Source organism: Tyto alba, unplaced genomic scaffold, assembly GCF_018691265.1.
Source record: "Tyto alba isolate M040663 unplaced genomic scaffold, T.alba_DEE_v4.0 Super-Scaffold_42, whole genome shotgun sequence".
Classification (NCBI taxonomy): domain Eukaryota; kingdom Metazoa; phylum Chordata; class Aves; order Strigiformes; family Tytonidae; genus Tyto; species Tyto alba.
Genome location: NW_024881318.1, coordinates 14,859,185 through 14,875,446, shown reverse-complemented (window position 1 = coordinate 14,875,446; position 16,262 = coordinate 14,859,185). Strand labels below are relative to the sequence as shown.

General features: G+C 55.9%; 1 protein-coding gene across 3 annotated transcripts; it reads right to left on the bottom strand.

Annotated features, from left to right (window-relative positions):
- Positions 1 to 224: 224 nt before the first annotated feature.
- Positions 225 to 16,238, bottom strand: GBA2 (glucosylceramidase beta 2). Of its 3 annotated transcripts, none has more exons than XM_042804427.1 (17): positions 16,023 to 16,238; positions 12,058 to 12,149; positions 11,724 to 11,839; positions 11,392 to 11,610; positions 9,874 to 10,113; positions 9,418 to 9,520; positions 7,924 to 8,077; positions 7,514 to 7,639; positions 7,227 to 7,411; positions 6,774 to 6,878; positions 6,017 to 6,124; positions 5,495 to 5,646; positions 5,244 to 5,350; positions 4,943 to 5,085; positions 4,516 to 4,631; positions 1,280 to 1,471; positions 225 to 1,193 (listed from the first exon to the last, which is right to left on the bottom strand). In XM_042804427.1, exons 1-17 carry the CDS (start codon positions 16,226 to 16,228, stop codon positions 972 to 974), a joined length of 2,586 nt encoding a protein of 861 aa, XP_042660361.1. In that variant the 5' UTR covers positions 16,229 to 16,238; the 3' UTR covers positions 225 to 971. The 3 variants fall into 3 exon arrangements, with proteins under 3 accessions (XP_042660361.1, XP_032860950.2, XP_032860941.2); XM_033005059.2 differs by lacking the exon at positions 16,023 to 16,238 and adding an exon at positions 15,127 to 15,969; XM_033005050.2 differs by lacking the exon at positions 16,023 to 16,238 and adding an exon at positions 14,578 to 15,116.
- Positions 16,239 to 16,262: the final 24 nt, after the last annotated feature.

Here is a 16,262-nt window from a genome sequence, read left to right as displayed (position 1 = left end):
GGCATTTTCAGGAGGAATTGCCTCACAGGCAAAAGAGAGCAAGGTCGCTTGCCGTCCCATCTGCGGGGAGGCACATCTTGCTCCCGTTAGCAAAACCCTACCCGAGGAGCCGGCCATGGGGGCTTGCCTCCTCCCTGCAACCCCAGGCCAGGAAGTAAAAGGGGAGCAAGAGGGGCCCCCTCCTCCAGCTCGCCCCTGTGACAGAGAAGACACGCAAGAAGAAGGATAGACAGCTGGACAAATTTATTAAGATCTTAAAATGATTCATCCTCTAAACCATGCTCCACTGCCCGCCCCCGGCGCCAGCAGGGAGGGGTGCCATGGTACCAGACCAGGACCTGCTGCTTGGGCTCCGATTGTCACCATCCAGGAAGCCAAGACTCCCCTGGGGATTGTATCTGCCACAGGCTCTCCTGGGGCTGGTGCTTTGGGGTAGAGTCAGTCTCTGTTTGCAGTGTCACACAACGGAGGGACAACTACAGCATCCACGTGCCTGCGTGCACCAGTCCAATGTCCTCACACACACACTCGCACAGTTGTGGGTTTTTTGTTTTTTTTTTTTTTTTTTTTTTTTTTGCCCTGCAGACCAGCTCCCACCTTACCCAGACCACTGACTGAAGGAGAGAGGTCTCCTGTGCTCCTGGGTAAGGTACCAGCTCCGGTGGACGATGGCTGGGGGTCCTGCAGGCTGTCAAAGCCCTGAGTGATGGAGAAGGGGAGGCACAGGCTCCAGCAGCACCTCCTTATCCCACCCCTCTCCTCTCTGAGGAGACATCACCTGCACCTCTCGTCCCCCCTCATGCTCAGTGTCGGTGGCTGGAAGCCCCCTGAGGTGGAAGGCATGTAGTGGAGGTAGGGAAGGAAAACAGCAATGTGAATATTATCAAAGAGGGGTAGGGAAGGGTCCCTGCCCACCAGCTGAGGTCCCCCAGCCCCCAGCGCACCCACTGCCCTGCTCAGTGCCACCAGGCTCAAGGGTGGATGGGGACCTGGGGAGGTGGTGCTGGTGCCCGGCCAGCTCCTCGCTCCAGGGCCAGCTGCATGCTCCAGATGCTAAGGGGCCGCATGTAAGCCAGCGAGCGATAGACCTTCTTCTCCCGATAGGCCTCCGGTGTCTGGAAAGCCATGCCCAGCTGCTCCCAAACCGTCCGGTAGCAGCCCTCCGCCGTACGGAAGCCTTCCTCCACCAGCCCCTGCAGCAGAGGGAAGACGACCATCAGCCCATCCACGGGCATGCAAGGAGATGGCACGTGTCGAGGGGTGCAGCATCGCCACTCACCTCCTGGATCATGGTGGCAGCCAAGGCGTAGACCACCCCAATCCACACCTCGTTGGACTGCACACTGGAGGTGTCGGGCACCCCGTCAGGTCTCATGCCGTTCACCGCTCCCATGGTGCCGCCAGCAAAGCCCATGACGTTTTTCTCAAAGATGGTCTTGAGCGCACTGACAACGTGACTCTTGCGGAAGACCTGTGTGGAGAGAAAGAGAGGGCGAGCTTTGGGCTCGGCGCCCATGCAGACCCTGCAGGCTGGGTGTCCAGGGAGCAGGGCTAAGCTTTCCAGGAGAAAGAGGTCAGTGCTACTCACTGGGTAAATAGCCACCTCGGGAAAATAACAGGAAGAAGTAAAAAAGCCTTTCTCAGAAAGGACCAAAAAAACCACACCAAAACAGTTGCTCAACAGAAGAGATGGTGAACTTCATTCTACCTTCCTCATGGGGAGGCTGACAGCTCATCCAACTAGTGTGTCTCCATAAACAACCTCTCATCTTCAATCACTGGCCAAAGCCCCCACATCTCTTGGGATTTTGCTCTGGGGACCTGGCCAACCACACCATCCTCATCTTGGCTTATGGTCACCACTGCTCATTTCTCAGGCTGATGGCTATCTGAGGCCCAGGTTTTCTCCTGGTAAGACCACTGTACTGTTCTCTCAGCCCATCTGCACGAGGCATTGCAATGCCTACAAGAAATGGGACACTGGCCAGAAGTGGCCAAACAACGGTCTGGGATCAGTGAGGCTGGAGGTACCTTCCTGACAAAAGGGAAAGATCATGGCAAAGCCGGTCTAATGACATCAGAATGCATGTTGCAGCTGCAAAGTGAATGTTGTGGATTGTGGTAGGTTTGTTTGAGTAAATGCTGGGAATCTTGGAGAAAAAAAAGAAAAAAAAAATTCTGCTTCAGCTCAAAGGAAAAACAAAAACAGGGCTTAGTTCTGAATGATTTCAAAAAGACTTTAATCCTTCCAATTTTGTAATCAGGTGGTGATGCAAGGGTTTGTGGCCTGGACCAAACAGAATCTGAGGTGAGAGAGAAGGGGGAGCCTGGGGATGAGGAGGTCAGACTGAGATGTACAGGGTGTCTGATGGTTTTTCATGCCTGGCAGGAGAGGTTTGAAACTTTTACCCCAAATGAAAGCTAAAGACTTGTGAAAAGCCAACACTGCTCGCTGGATAAACAGCCATCTCAGGAGATTATCAAGAGGAAGTAAAGACCTTCCTCCTCCAATACGGGGAAGAATTTTGTTCAACAAGCTAAGGCCAAGACCTCATAACATTTACGAGAACAGACTGAAGTACAATGCTGAGTAAGCTCTTACCAAAAAAGAGGAAAAAAAAAAGGAGCCCCACAAACAAACAAAAACAACCAACCCACCCCACCCGAGCACAAAAACACCTGCCAGCCAATCAAAAAGCAGTGGAGCAGCAACACAGTGAGGACTGCATTAAGATGAAAATTCTCTATGCACAGCTGAATGTAAATAAAGCTTTTGCTCTGCTTTCATTATTGGCAATAAAACTAGGAAGCGTCAGTGCAGCAGAAGTCACTGCCCCGGTCAGAAAAGCAAAGCTCAAGACTCAGTGATGTTGCAAGGGGACTGCTGGCTGCTCTCTGTCCCAAACCCACCTAACAACGAAAAAGCCACAACAAGAAATGTGCAGGGTAACCAAGATGAGGAGTGATGCCACAGAGCAACCACGACACCTGCTCGCAAGAAAGGGAAGAGTTCCTGGCTCATCAGCACAGCCCAGGGACCTGACAGACCTTTCTTGCCAGTCTGGTGCCTCCAGAGGCAGGGGAAGAAAAACATGTGCTGACACCAGGCAGGAGCTTGCCAAGGGAGGCTGGGCAGTCCAACCAGACACCTTTGGTAAACTCAAAGGAAAGGCAGCAGATTCTTTTAATCTATGCTAAGCCAAGCATCTGACACATTTTTTTCTGGTGTGGCTATGTAGATAAGCCCAAGTGCTGTTAGGGAGCAGGAATCAGCAGAGGGGAGATGTGAAGCAGCCCCCTCTAGCAAAACGTTTCAGGGCACAGTTTCCTCAGGACTGGATCACAGACTTTTCTTACTTTGTATTTCATTGCTGACCTCTGCAAGCAGCAGGAGCGCATTAATGAGGTTACAAACAGAAATACTGCCAGCCAGGTGAGGGATCAAAATACACGGAAAAAACCCTACGTGGTCAGAGTAACAGAAGAGGGAAGTTTACCAGTCTCGTCTCCAGCGAGCTCAAAGCTCACCAGACCAGCAGAGAAGAGTGCCACCTTCAGCAACAACAGTGAATAGCTATGGAAAGGCAAGCGAGATTTTTGGACTGCACCAGGTTTACTGTTTCCCCCCAAAAAAGGATCTTAGGGTATCACTGCATAAGGTCTGGGCCAGATCCTGCCTGGAACCTCAGGCACAGCCCCAATCCCACACTCCAGGGACCTACACTGGGATAAATGCAGGAGGGCATGGCCAGGCTCCCATTTCTCATTAAATGCCACAGTGTTCAGCACAAGCTACTCCCAGGAAAGGTCACTTCAAGCTCCCCTCTGATATGGTGAAATGGTCCATGACCCTCGCACAGCCAAGAGTTCCTTCCTTCAGTCAGCCAAAGCATTTGCCTCTCCATTAGCACCACAGACACAACTGCCTACGGTCTGACAACTTTGGCCTGACAACTGTCTTTGGCTCATAAATAATCTATATGATGGCTCTCCACTTCCCAGCTCTGTTCCAGGTATTGCACCACCAGCACCTGCTCCTACCACCCCATCAGACAAGAAGAATCTTCAGCCAATTCTTCCCTTGCAACTGAAGAACAACATACTTCAGGGCCCCAAATAAGCCTTAATTCCACTGGACATTCATTTAGAACTTCGAACTGGGCTGCAAATAACACAGGGAAAGTTTCATACACCATTTTTCTCCCATTTTTAAAGAAATAGTGACTTGCCAAGAGCAAACCACAGTGGGACCTTCCTCCAAGCATGCTGGAGCCGACTGCAGTTACACACCCCTGCCCCATGGCCTCTCCATCAGCAGATTTTGGTTTAAGGTGAGTCGCACCAATGTGCATCCAACAGCCTCCACCCGAGCACGCGATGCTGTGGGGGAGCAGGATGGTGCCTCCCGCACCAGCACCCAACACGTTAACCTGCAGCACACGCCAGCCCCGCTGCTGCTCTCCTGCTGCAGATCTTGCCTCACCCCAACCCACACCAGGCCACCCCTTCTCTCACCTCAAACTCCCCTTGATCCAGGCCACAAGCCCCAAGAAACCACTGCCCGGCACACTGGTCTGACATGATGCTGCTGGAGGTTTCAGTCCCACTGCTGTCGTAGTTGTAGTATTTTCCTGGAAAAGGCAGGAAACAGTTTAAAACTGATAATTTAGGACCCTAGCTCATGTGTGCTGTCCCCACACTCTTCCCTGCAAGGCAGTAACACAGCAGCTTTTTCCAAAAGGCCCTCTTCTCTTTCTTTTCCCAGACCATCATATCCTCTGTTCCCTCCCTGGTACCTGCTCCTTCCCCTCTGCTTGGAGGGATGGCAATCTCCCCTCCTTCCCTTCTCACCTGCCAGGTTCTGTGACCCAAAGAGAAGCCCTCCCACCTCCCAAGGGATGCATGGCCAGTCGAGTGTGGTTCCCCACCGGCGAGCACCCACCGTTCCAGAGCATCCTCTCAAATGCCTCCTTGCCCTTGCTCAGGATGTCCGTGTATTTCTGCTGAGTCTCTGCGTCCCCGAGCACCTCTGCCATCTTGCACATCATGCAGACAGCTGCCAGCCACAGCCCACCGCAGTAGGCACTGCCAGAGCCAAAGGAGAGAGAGAAGCATCAGCAACGTGGGATACCCCACGGGTTGCACAGAGCTCCCACAACAGACAGGGACCGCAGTCCCAGCTCTGAGCTACCTCCCCACCCCACGCCCCCCGTCTCCAACCCCCACCTGCCTCTCTTGCTCACCTGGCTCCATTTACCACCCACGCATCATACGTCTGGTCAGCAAAGCCACCGTTTTCGATAAGCCCGTCGTTATCCGTGTCAAACTTCAGCTCTGACTCCATCACAGCCTGCGGGAGATGGTCACACAGCCCCTGCATCCTGGCAGCCCCCCACGCTCTGCGCGGGAGCACCCACCCCCTCTTGGGAAGTCGCACGGCTCCCAAGGGAAGTGGGGAAGGGGGATGCCCCACGGTCTGATCTCCTCCCAGTACCTGGCAGACTGGCCACATGTCCCGCAAGTACAGGGAGTCATGTGTCAGGTAGTAGTCACGGTACACCTGCAGCACAAATTTCAGGTTGAGGTCCTTCCAGTCGGCAGTGTCGTGCATCAGGTAGGCATTGACACGCTGCCACGGCTCGTCACCTGAGCAAGGACAGAGTGGATACAGCAGGGCAGCAAGCAACGAGCGTCCCCTCTTCCTACCCAGGAGCAAGGTCCCAAGGGTGCCGTGATCAAACAGCACTAAAATAAAGACGTTGCATCCTGTGCCATCTCTAGGGAGAGCAGCTTTCCCATCCACTGCTCGGCTCCCCTCCGTCTGCCTTGTACAAGGTCCATGCAGTGTGGTCTTTATCACCACCCTAAACCATCTGAGCTTTTAATTCCCAGAAAACAGTGTATTCCATGCACTGTACCTCTTTCCCACAGCGTGGGAGTTAACTACCCCTGAGAAAGTTGTGTGAGCAGCCCTGCAGCCCCTCTGGTCCCCAGAAGGCCTGGCCAGACCCCTCACCTGGGTCCCCAATGTCGTGTGGCACCACGTTCTTCAGCTTCACCTGGGCTGTCTGACCACACATCAGGTACTGCCGGGGCTGGACGTCCTCATTCACCACTGTGACAGCTGGAGAGGACACAGAGCAAGAGACATCAGAAAGGCTGCAGGCACTGCAGCCACACGCTCCAAGCGCAGGCAAGGCCACCTGCACCAGCACACCGGGCTGCCCCATGGGGCTGCAAGATCACAGCAAAGGGCTGAGGAGACATCAGGCTGATCCCAGCCTCCCCTCAGCAGGGGACACGCAACTGTCACCACCCCCTTAAGCCAGGCGGTGGCAGCATCCAGGGCTGGGAGGGAGCCCCAGGGGGCTCAGCCCTCCCACAGCCCAGCAAAGGGCTGTGCTCCACCACTGGTCTGGGACACCACAGAGCAGCCTTCCAGCCCACTCAAAACATCAGGGTCTGCAAACAGCTCCATGCTGCTTCTCTGCAAGGGGCATGGAGGGAGTGAGTAAGACCAGAGACTCTCCCAGGGCAGGCAGAACCAGCTGTGAACCCCCAGTGCGGCAAGAAGGCATCCCAGTGCTGGCCAGAAAGATGCTGGGAGGCAGTTATGTTGCAGGTTTGCAAGTCCTGGGCCCAGCAGAGGAGCTTGAGGGGGACACTGGCTCCACGTCACGGATTTCTATGGAAAACTCTGCCCCAAATCCTCTGCCTCTTCCCTAGGTGAAGGCATCAGCAGGCATCAATCCAGGGTCTCCTGGGTCACTCACCAATGTCATACTGCAGGCTGATCTGCAGCTTGGGCCACAGCATGACGAGAGCAAAGGAGGCGTAGAAGTGGACATCGTAGGTGTTGTACATCCGGTACTCCTGGCCTGGAAGGACCGGAAACACAGTGAGGGATGGGAGATCTGCCACAGGGAAGGGAAAGGAGGGACAGGTCCTCCCTCCCACACGGCCCAGGATGGTGAGCTCTTTCCCAGAACAGGCAGGGGCTCCCATCGGAAGTGGGTTTCATGCTCTACATATAGCACCCAGGGTTCTGGAGAAGATTTTGTGACATATCCTACAGGGCTTGGTCCTGCAAGGGGGTTTTGCTGGGAACAGCACTGCTCCCTACCCATCCGGGTGTGAAAATCATCCCCACGGCAGGTTAAAACCACCTGGTGACAGCAATGGGGAGAGGTTGAGTTGGGACCATCCATCACGTCCCTGCAAGTTACCTTCCAAATAAGCAAACCTTCCGTACTCCCGCAGGACAGGGAGGAGGTGGGAGAGGCCAGCCCCCGCCGGCCCCCGCAGGTCCTCAGCACGGCAGTCCGGGGGCAGCTCCACCCAGATGGTTCCCCCATCCGTCATGAAGTACAGCTCATTGAAGAGGGCTGACTTGTACCATGAAGGCAGCTGGCTGCGGGCAAGAGGGAAACTCAACCACAGCGGCCAAAGGGGTGACGCTCCTGCTCTGACCAGCCCCAGGAGGCCAGTGGGATGGCGCTCCCATCTACATTACCTGTTCTCCAGGATGGGCTTCTGCCACGCTTCAATCTTCCTCTCCCACTCCTCATAGTGCGTCAGGGCATGATGCGACAGGGCAGGACCAGCATCGCCTCCGCTGCCAAAAAAACGGGTGTACCGCCTGCCAAGTGGGGGGTTTGGTCAGTACGCCGTGGGCACAGGCTGGGAAGCCCACCCGGCCACGGGAGAGGAGCTGGACTGTAGTGAGCACCAGAATAATGTGATGGTTAGTGCAGGGGCATTGAGGCACAGGGGATGGGGAGGGGGTCCCGCCCGTGAGCTGTCAGGGCCACGGCCGCAGGGAGTGGGTGACACAAGGCTCCCCAAGCAGTACTCAAGCCTGGAGGCAGGGAGATGGGGGCCTTGGGGACGTGAGCCAAGCCCCACTGGAGACAACCCACCCACCGGAGGTGCAGCTTCTCCTTGGAGCCAAAGTGAACACAGGGCATGTCCCAAGCCAGGGCCAGCTCCAGCGTCCTGTGCCCCCGGGCGGGCACCCTGCAGCTGGCACACACTGCTGCTGCCGTCACCTCCCCCTTCTCCGTCAGGCTGCTTTTACCTGGTGGTGGGGAGAAAAAAAAAAAAAAAAAAAAAAAAAAATATTCACAAGTGACCAAGGAAGACTTGTGGGGGGATGACTGGTGCTCCCATATACCCGGAGGGGGATGAGACTGTTCAGGCATGCCCCAGCCCCCTTGCAGCCTGGAGGGTACACCCTCAGGTTTTTAAGTCATGACATTACTGCACGTGAGTAACTGGTTTTTGCAAGCAGGAAAAAATGCCTGCCATGGGTGGAGGGGTTAAAATAGTAAGTCATCAAAGCACAGGAACGAATCAGGCAGGAAAAGCCACTAGGCACAAGTGGAAGGAACAGTGCACCCCATGACTTTGTAACTGCGCTACAGTTACACAGAGACACTGTGACTTTCTAGTGACAGTCATTGTTTCCAGCTTTTTGCAGGGTGCTTGAACTGTGCCCGTATTTAAGAAAAGCCCTGAGGCAACTGGATAATTATATGCTAGTTCTGACATGTGTACCAGGTAAACTCATTAAAGCAACAATTTTAACAGAAGCACTGATCCTGACTACGATAATGCCTGGCAAGCACGAAGGAAAACCACATCCCAATGGCCTGGAGAGCTCTGAGTGCATCTAGGCAGGAAACTTAAGTTTTCCGGAAATATTCATGTAAACGCTTTATTTACATGATTTAACCTTCGAGAAATCTTGCAAAGGCCCAGTGCCAGCATCACTAGTTTGTCAGCATCATCCTTTTCCAAAAGCTGGCAGGATTATTATGAAAATGGTCACTTTTTATGACAGTAAGAGGTTAGCAGCAAGGGCTAGGAGATGCCACTCTGCTTCAAGGCTTTTGTCAAGGGAGCGAGCAGACAACTGAGGATGATGCAAAAGTATCAAGGAAATAAGAGATACTTTCAGGGAACTGATATAGTAGCAAGAGGACAACAAGTGATGGCAGCACCAAGCCTCAATGACTGCTGAACGCCCACTAGAACAAATCTGACAGGGCCCAGCTCACAGATCTGGCAATAGGAGCTCAGGGAAGGTGGCTGAGGATCACCCTGGCTACTCAGCAGAAATCTCAACTCAGTGTGCAACCCCACACAGACAAGATACTGGCACGTGCAATTAATATAGCAGAGAACAGCCCCTCAGCAGTGTGATCAGCTTTCTGAGAACCGTAACAAGGACAGCGTGACAAGCAATGGGAATCTGGATGCAGCCCAAAGCTGGGAACAAGCCACAGCATCACGGAGAGCTTTTTGCAATGGCACAGAGGAAGGGAAATCCACTCTTGCCTGGGTGCCCTGTGGCCCACGAGCAATGTGGCCACCGGCTCCCACTCCACCTGTCCCACAGAGGATGGAGGGACTCACCGGCGGGGGAATCCAGCTTGCCGTCCTGCAGAAGGTCCTGCCACACCTCTCTACCCAATCCCATGGGATTGAATGCCGTGAGGTGGGTGACTCCTGTGCCAGCCTGGGGAAGGGAAGAGCATCATCAGGGGCTGCTAGTTTTGAGGGGCAGATGTAAGCCCCACCCCCCAGCAACTCTGGGACCCCACACTCGTTCCCTGCATGTTGCCCAGCAATGCTAACTCCAAACCTACTCACCTGCTGTCCTGCAGGCTTCACCCATACCTTGTCTCCTGGCACCTACCCCCAAAGAGGGTGCCCTTGGGGAAGACATGTCCCCAGTTCCTGCTCCAGCGGTCAGGGAAGTGCTGAGGGCCAATGCTGACCCCAGGCCACCATACACCCACCCTTTACCAGCTGCCTGGAAGCAGTCCCCCCCCCGCGGCAGGAGCCACACCACCGGCGACAGCCCTTTACCTTCTCCCGGGCAGAGATGGCGAGGGTGAAGGGGTTCACACGTGTGCAGTGGTGCAGCAGGACTCCAGCAACCCGCTCACCCTCCTTCTCAAAGGTGAAGGGCTCATTCCAGTGCCCCCCACTCCTGTCCTCCTTTGTTCCTGTGCCATTCTGCAGGCTGAACATGATGGAGACATCCACGTCCTCATCCCTCTCATTCTCCACCTCCCAGATGAATACTCCCACTGGCAGGCTGGAGTCCTGGCAGAGACAGACAACACTGTGTATACAGCCGGTGCTCCATGGTTCCCTGTAAGAGCATCACTTTTTCTCCTGCTGCTGGAGAGACCACACAGGTTGCAGCAGGAGCAAGAGCACCAGGAACAACTTAGTCTTGGAATCCATAGCCAAGCTGGGAAGCAGTAGCAAGAGCAGAGGAATTTAGGGCACAAGCAATAGAAAAATCAGATCACAAGCCCTGGGCTAGCAAACCCCACAAAGGGCAACACACAGCTGGAAAGCAGAGTTTAAGGCTCAGAAGAGTGTCTCACCACCCATCTGCTCAACAGGTTGATACAGGCTCACGTGCTTTGCCAGGGTAAGAGGAAGGTCAGGCTTGTCAGCAGTGCGGCCTGCCGCCCTTGCCCGGGGCTGGGAGTGAGCAGGAGCAGCATGCAGGAACGGCGAGGCATCCCTTGCTGCCATCCCAAGCTTCCGCATTGCTGTGGGGGTTCCTCCTGCCTGGGAGCATTGCTGAGCTGAGACACGTTGGAAATGTTGGGAAAGCCCGGCTGGGAAAGCCCAGCTAATAAGCAGCTCTTCCTTTGAGGATGTCAGGCAAAAGCCAGATAAAACACCCTCAGGAACAACCAGCTGACCAGTCAACCCACAAATACAGGCTAAGCGTTTCCCAAAATGCTACCACCATCCGGTGGCAGTAAGGCCGCAGCTCTGGACCTGCCATTCCGGGTGGACGGGAGCTGGGATGGTCACAGGACAAAACCAAAGGCAGGCAACAAGTAGTACAAAGAGTCAAAGCATAGGTCAGAGGGGGAAGGAGCAGCTGCCAGAACTAAGCACAAGGAAAAAAAAGATAACCCTTCCAGCACCAACTGCCTCAGGAGAGGCAAAGCCTCACAGGGTCCCACTGCTACTAGGGACAAGGTCTTAGGACAGAAGAGATCAGGCTAGGAAAGAACATTAAGGTGGCGAGCCTGGTCACCTTCAGGCAACAGTTGGCTAGGCAAGAGGGACAAGAAACTCCTCTACTGCAGCATCCCCGGGGGCACAGGCGATGCTCAGGGGTCAGAAACTCAGCAGCTCCAAGCCACCGCTACCAAAAAGGAACACGCGGATCATCACACAGTACAGCCCTGTCTCTGCTGCGCCAATCCTCTCCCCTCTCCCGTGCAGGCAGCTCTGCCACATCCCTGCCAGCCTGCTCCACAGGAGCTGCGCTGCTGCGGGGCAGTGCAGCCCAGTGCTCCCAGGGGACAGGCTGCAACCAGAGCAGAGCCACCACCTAATACCACGACCTACCTCATAGTCATGGGGGATGACAGGAGAGACCTGACGGCAAGTGAGCACCACGTTTTGCCCCGGCAGCTCATAGACCATCCAGGCACGGGGATATAGGGCATGGTAGAAGGCATAGTGGCCACAGTAGCCCCAGTTCCAGCCCTGCAGAGTACTGGGTCTCTCCACAGACAGGACCTGCTGGTAAACTGTCTGCCCTTTGCAACGCAGGCACACTGTGAACTGGGGAAGAGAGGAGCACAGGGAGAGGATGAGATGAGCCCAAAAGCAGATGCCTCAAACACCCAGGCTGCTCCAGTGCTGCTCGCAGCCCTTGCAGACCCTGCCGCACCTACCTGGTCGGCGATGACTGTTTCGTAGTGATAAATGCCAGGGTTCAGCTGCCAGCGGCAGAACTCTCCCCGCCAGCCTCGGGTGATGGTGCCTCCCCCGATCCCGCCCAGTGGGCACCCTGGCAAAGACACCAGAAATTAGCACCCCCATTCTTCCCCATGGTGGGATCTCAAGGACCCCCCACACACACAGCTCGAGGGGCCCCTCAGCACTGCCCATACCAGAGAAGCTCCTCAACCCACTCCCTGCTCTAGCACCTTGACGGCCCCGTGTGAATCCCTGCCCACCCAGCACACTGGGCATTGCACCACCCCAGTGCCAAAACTGGAGGCTGACCATAGATCTGCTGCAGAGGAACGGCACACAAGAGGTCAATGAAGGCAGATTTCTTCTCTATGCGGGTCTTCTTGTACCACCACCTGAAGTAGCTGTAAGGGAAAGAGAGGTATGAGGGAAGAAGGGAGCAGGCATCACTGTCCCTTCAGTGTCACTGGGCAGGACGTGACCAGCATGCGTTGCAGCTGCCCCTCTTGTAGGGATGTACAACAGGAACCTGTGTCCCAGGGTGCGTGTTATCAGTCAGCAGACACGAGCAAGCAGAGCTCAGGCAGCTCAGGGCTGCCTGCAAGGGCACAGCATGAAAACAGAGTGCTCCAATATCCGAGAGCAGGGCTCCAAGCTCGTGCAGGGGCAGGAGGCTCTTCCAGATGCCCGTGGAGAAGTAGGAATGCACACGAGGACCACCACCACCTCCATGACTGGTAGGTCACATCCTGCTAAGGAAGGCCTGGGAGCAGAGGCACAAGCCCAGAGAAGCCATATGCTGCTCCAGGAGCATGAGCCTTGCTCTTCCACCTCCACGTCCCCATTGTCACACACAGCCCTGCCACATCCCCGAGGGCAGATGGCACAGGGCAGCCTTGCTCTGGGAGAGGTGATGCTTGCTGTCTGCAGCTGGCAGGATCCTGGGGACTCACCTGCACCCACAGGACAGCTGTGCAGCCAGGCACTACCCATCAGATAATTTCTCACCCAAAGGCCTGGGAATCGAGAGACACCCAAACAGGAGCACACCCACACCTGGGTGTGCCGACACCACTCCGGGCAAAAGGTGCAGGGCTGGGCTCCAAGCCGGAGCTCGTAAAGGCCTGGCTTTTGCTAATGAACTGCCCCAAGTTAAATCTTCCACGTGGAGACAATTAGCATATGGAAACCAGTTACCAGACCAGAAGAAGCTGCTGAACTTCCCCCAGCGAACAGACAGGCAAGACCCAAGCTGGGTGGCGGGGGGAATGGAAGCTGCTGGGGTGGGCAGTGTGCCTGAGCAACCTCCGGGCACCCACACTGTACTGCTGGGCAGGGAAAGCCACCCCAGCCAGGAGCACACAGCCTGTCCCGCTCCGAAGGCTCGTGGGATGTGATGGGAAACGGTTTAGCACAAATCCCCTGGGACATTGTACTCCCAGGAGCAAGGGGGAGAGGCTCTTCCATGACCCGCCCCCCCTGCTCCTACACATTCCTCCCCAACAAAAACAACCCACACTTGCATTTTTGGCTGCATGGTCACTGGATGTTCACCTTCATTCACCAACATGTAAGGTCCCCAAAACCCCCTCAGGGTAACATTTTTCGGGTTGCACTCTTGCAGGACCTGACTGCAGCCTACTCACCTTCACATTTGACTGTTTAAGGACATTTTGCCTGCAGAGGTCCAGGGCACCACAAGAACCAGCCTGTCCTGCACAACTGGCCTGAATCAGGGCCTGCTGTTATCTTTGAGCTACATCTGATGCGACTGCTCTTTTCCCAGTTGAGACAGCCCCAGCTTTATGCTGCCAAGGTAAAGTTTTGGCAATGTGCACTCTCTCTCTCTCTCAAGGAAATGATTTTTTTTTTTTTAACCCAGCGTCAGGGAACCAACCCAGCTGCTTCCCCAGCAGGTTTCTGGTGATGGAATATAAGGTGGCCAGGCTGTAGCACAGCCCTGAGGGACATCTCAGCTCCTTGGAAAGGAGGTGATGGAGGGATTTCAAAAAAGCAGTTTTTCCAAGAGCACGCAGTGAGAGAGGTTTGGGATTCACAGAGAGCCACTGCCCAAGCTGTTCTGCCATCTCAATAGCAAACTCTTCCCTGCCAGCTTCTCCCAAAATTGTGCAAGCTCAGAGAAGGTGGTCAGTACCCAGTTGCTGGCTGTTAACTGCTCTGCTGGGGCTGCAGAATAACCAGGATAAAGTCTTTGTGTTCTGCAACACCAAAAGCCCTGCCAGAGCTGGAGGGCATTTCTTTCCCTTAAAATTGGCAGTGGAATTAAAACCTGTTCAGACATCACCCAGCTGTTCCGGATCCGTGCCATGACCCCCCTCGCAGGGCACACCAGCCACCCCTGCGGAAACCTGCCCACATCTCTCCTCCTGCCCTGCCAGCCCCACCTCAGACGTCTGCACAACCTTTTCCTCCCAGGTTTGCAGCTGTGGGTGTCCTCACGAAGGATCTACCCTGCTGAGCCCCAGCTAATGAAAATCCCACCCCAGGGTTGTCAGCACCCCTGGCCATGTCACCTGCAGCAGGGGCTGGGGCTGCAGGAGAGGACACCCATCAGCCTGGGGTTTAACTCAACACGACACCACATCAACCCAGGATGCGGTGGCTCCTCTGCAGGTCCTAGACTTCTTCAGCCAAAGATGTGCAGCACCCCCAAGGCACAACCAGCCATCTTGGGACATACGAGTGCCTGCACCAGGTGATGTTGCACTTGATGCACCACGCCATGCCAGACTTTGAGAGCACCCCTGGCACGGGTGCCCCTGGGAGAGGGGTGGTGCTCATCATGGGTCATTTGGAAGAGGGCACACCAACCTGCAGGGCTCCAGAGGTCTAGATCCACGTGCCATGCCACAGGACTGAGCTCCAGGCTCCTCTTGCAGTACCAGCACCCAGGTTTCCATCAGCTGCCTGCCTCTGCCGAGCAGACGCATGGGTGCCCACCAACGCCAGGAGCATGCAGCCTCCCACACATCCTCACATCTCTGCATTAGCTGCCCTTCATCGGGCAACACCATTGCCCTTGGGGTTTAATTCAAATGCACACAGGTATTTCTTGCCACCATGGCCCTTCCTCTCCTCTGCTCTCTAGGCTGGAGTCTCCTTGCCAGGAAGCTTTGCCCTGCACAACTACTTTGAAATGACAACCAAATTACCTCCTAAAATTTGTACAGGGAAGAGGCAGTAGTTTGTCTTTTAGCTTGTTGTTTTTGAACTCTAAAACCTTCTTCTAAGACTGACACAAGCCACTTCCATTCTGGGAGTCCAATGAGAACAGGCCAGGAGTAGCTTCCCCAAGCCTGCACAGAGGTGGTCACCCCTCCTCCCCGCTCACCCTGCCAGGACTTCACACTCATCCCCAACCTGCCACAGTGGCTTTTCCAGCAGCTTTTATCTCCCATTCATGACCCACGTTCTCCCTTCTCTGATGCCCAGGCTCACGTCAGGACGTCTCAGGTCAGACTGGTGTGCCATGCACCCTGAAGCAGTCCGCTATCAGTCCCTTCATCAGGCTTTGCAGGAACCAGCTTTGCAAGCAGCAACCTCCAAGGACATCAAGCAGGAAAAAAAAAAAAAAACTCAGAAAATGGAGGCAGGAGACATAAAGCAAGCACAAGGAAATAAATCACGCTGTCATCGGTTTCAATGCTCAGCCTGATGGGTACACAAACACTGCCAACACCCGGGCAGCAGTTCTAAAGGTTAAAATAACACTGTTGTTTCCCACACACGTTTTTGCCGGTTACTTCCAGCTCACCCTGACGCAAAGTCAGGAGAAGTCCCCCTTCCCAAACCTGCCATAGCGCACAGCACTGCAAAATCCTCCCAGTTAACCTCGGGTTTAATCTCCACCGGCCGAAAGGCGCCTTACGCAAGGGGCTGAGCGGCTGACACCGGCCAGGGGAAGATGCGGCAACAGCGGGCACCAGCAGCAAGCCCCGGGGGTGGGAAAGGGGGGCCCTCCCCCCTAGAAGCGATGCCCCAAAGCCCCCCCAGCTCCTGCTGGACACACGAGCGCTGGGTGCCGTCCCTAAGCCAGATCGGCCCAGCCTGCGCCAGCGCTCCCGGTGCAGGCGCCGGGGAGGCGGGTGGGTGCGGGCGGAGCGGCTCCCCCCACACCGGGGCCTTTCCGCGATCCGCCGCGCTCTGACCTCCGTCTCCCGGGGCACCGCCGGTACCTCGCCGCTTCCCGACACCCCCACCCCCACCCCCCCCGCCTCTCCGCGGTGGTCCCGGTCCCCGTTTCCCCGCTCCCGTACCGCAAGCCGAGGCCGATGTGCCGCAGGACGTCGCGGAGCGGCACGTCGGCAGCGCCGTAGGGCTGCCGCGGCTCCTCGAAGCGGTGCGCCAGGCAGACCCGCCAGCCGGCCGCCGCCACGCCGCGGCCCCGCGCCGACCCTTCGTACCGCCGCACCAGCGGCCCCGCCGCCGCCTCCGCCGCCGCCGCCGCCGCCGCCGCCGCCATCGCCGCCCCCGCCCCGCGCGCGCCCTCTTCACCG

Excerpts from the sequence above, each read along its gene's own strand:
- GBA2 (XM_042804427.1), bottom strand. The coding sequence starts at position 16,228 with ATGGCGGCGGCGGCGGCGGCGGCGGCGGCGGAGGCGGCGGCGGGGCCG. Across the intron at positions 9,521-9,873 it reads CCATCTCTGCCCGGGAGAAG|GCTGGCACAGGAGTCACCCA; the intron begins GTAAAGGGCTGT and ends TCCCTTCCCCAG. Across the intron at positions 1,472-4,515 it reads TGGATCAAGGGGAGTTTGAG|GTCTTCCGCAAGAGTCACGT; the intron begins GTGAGAGAAGGG and ends CTCTCCACACAG.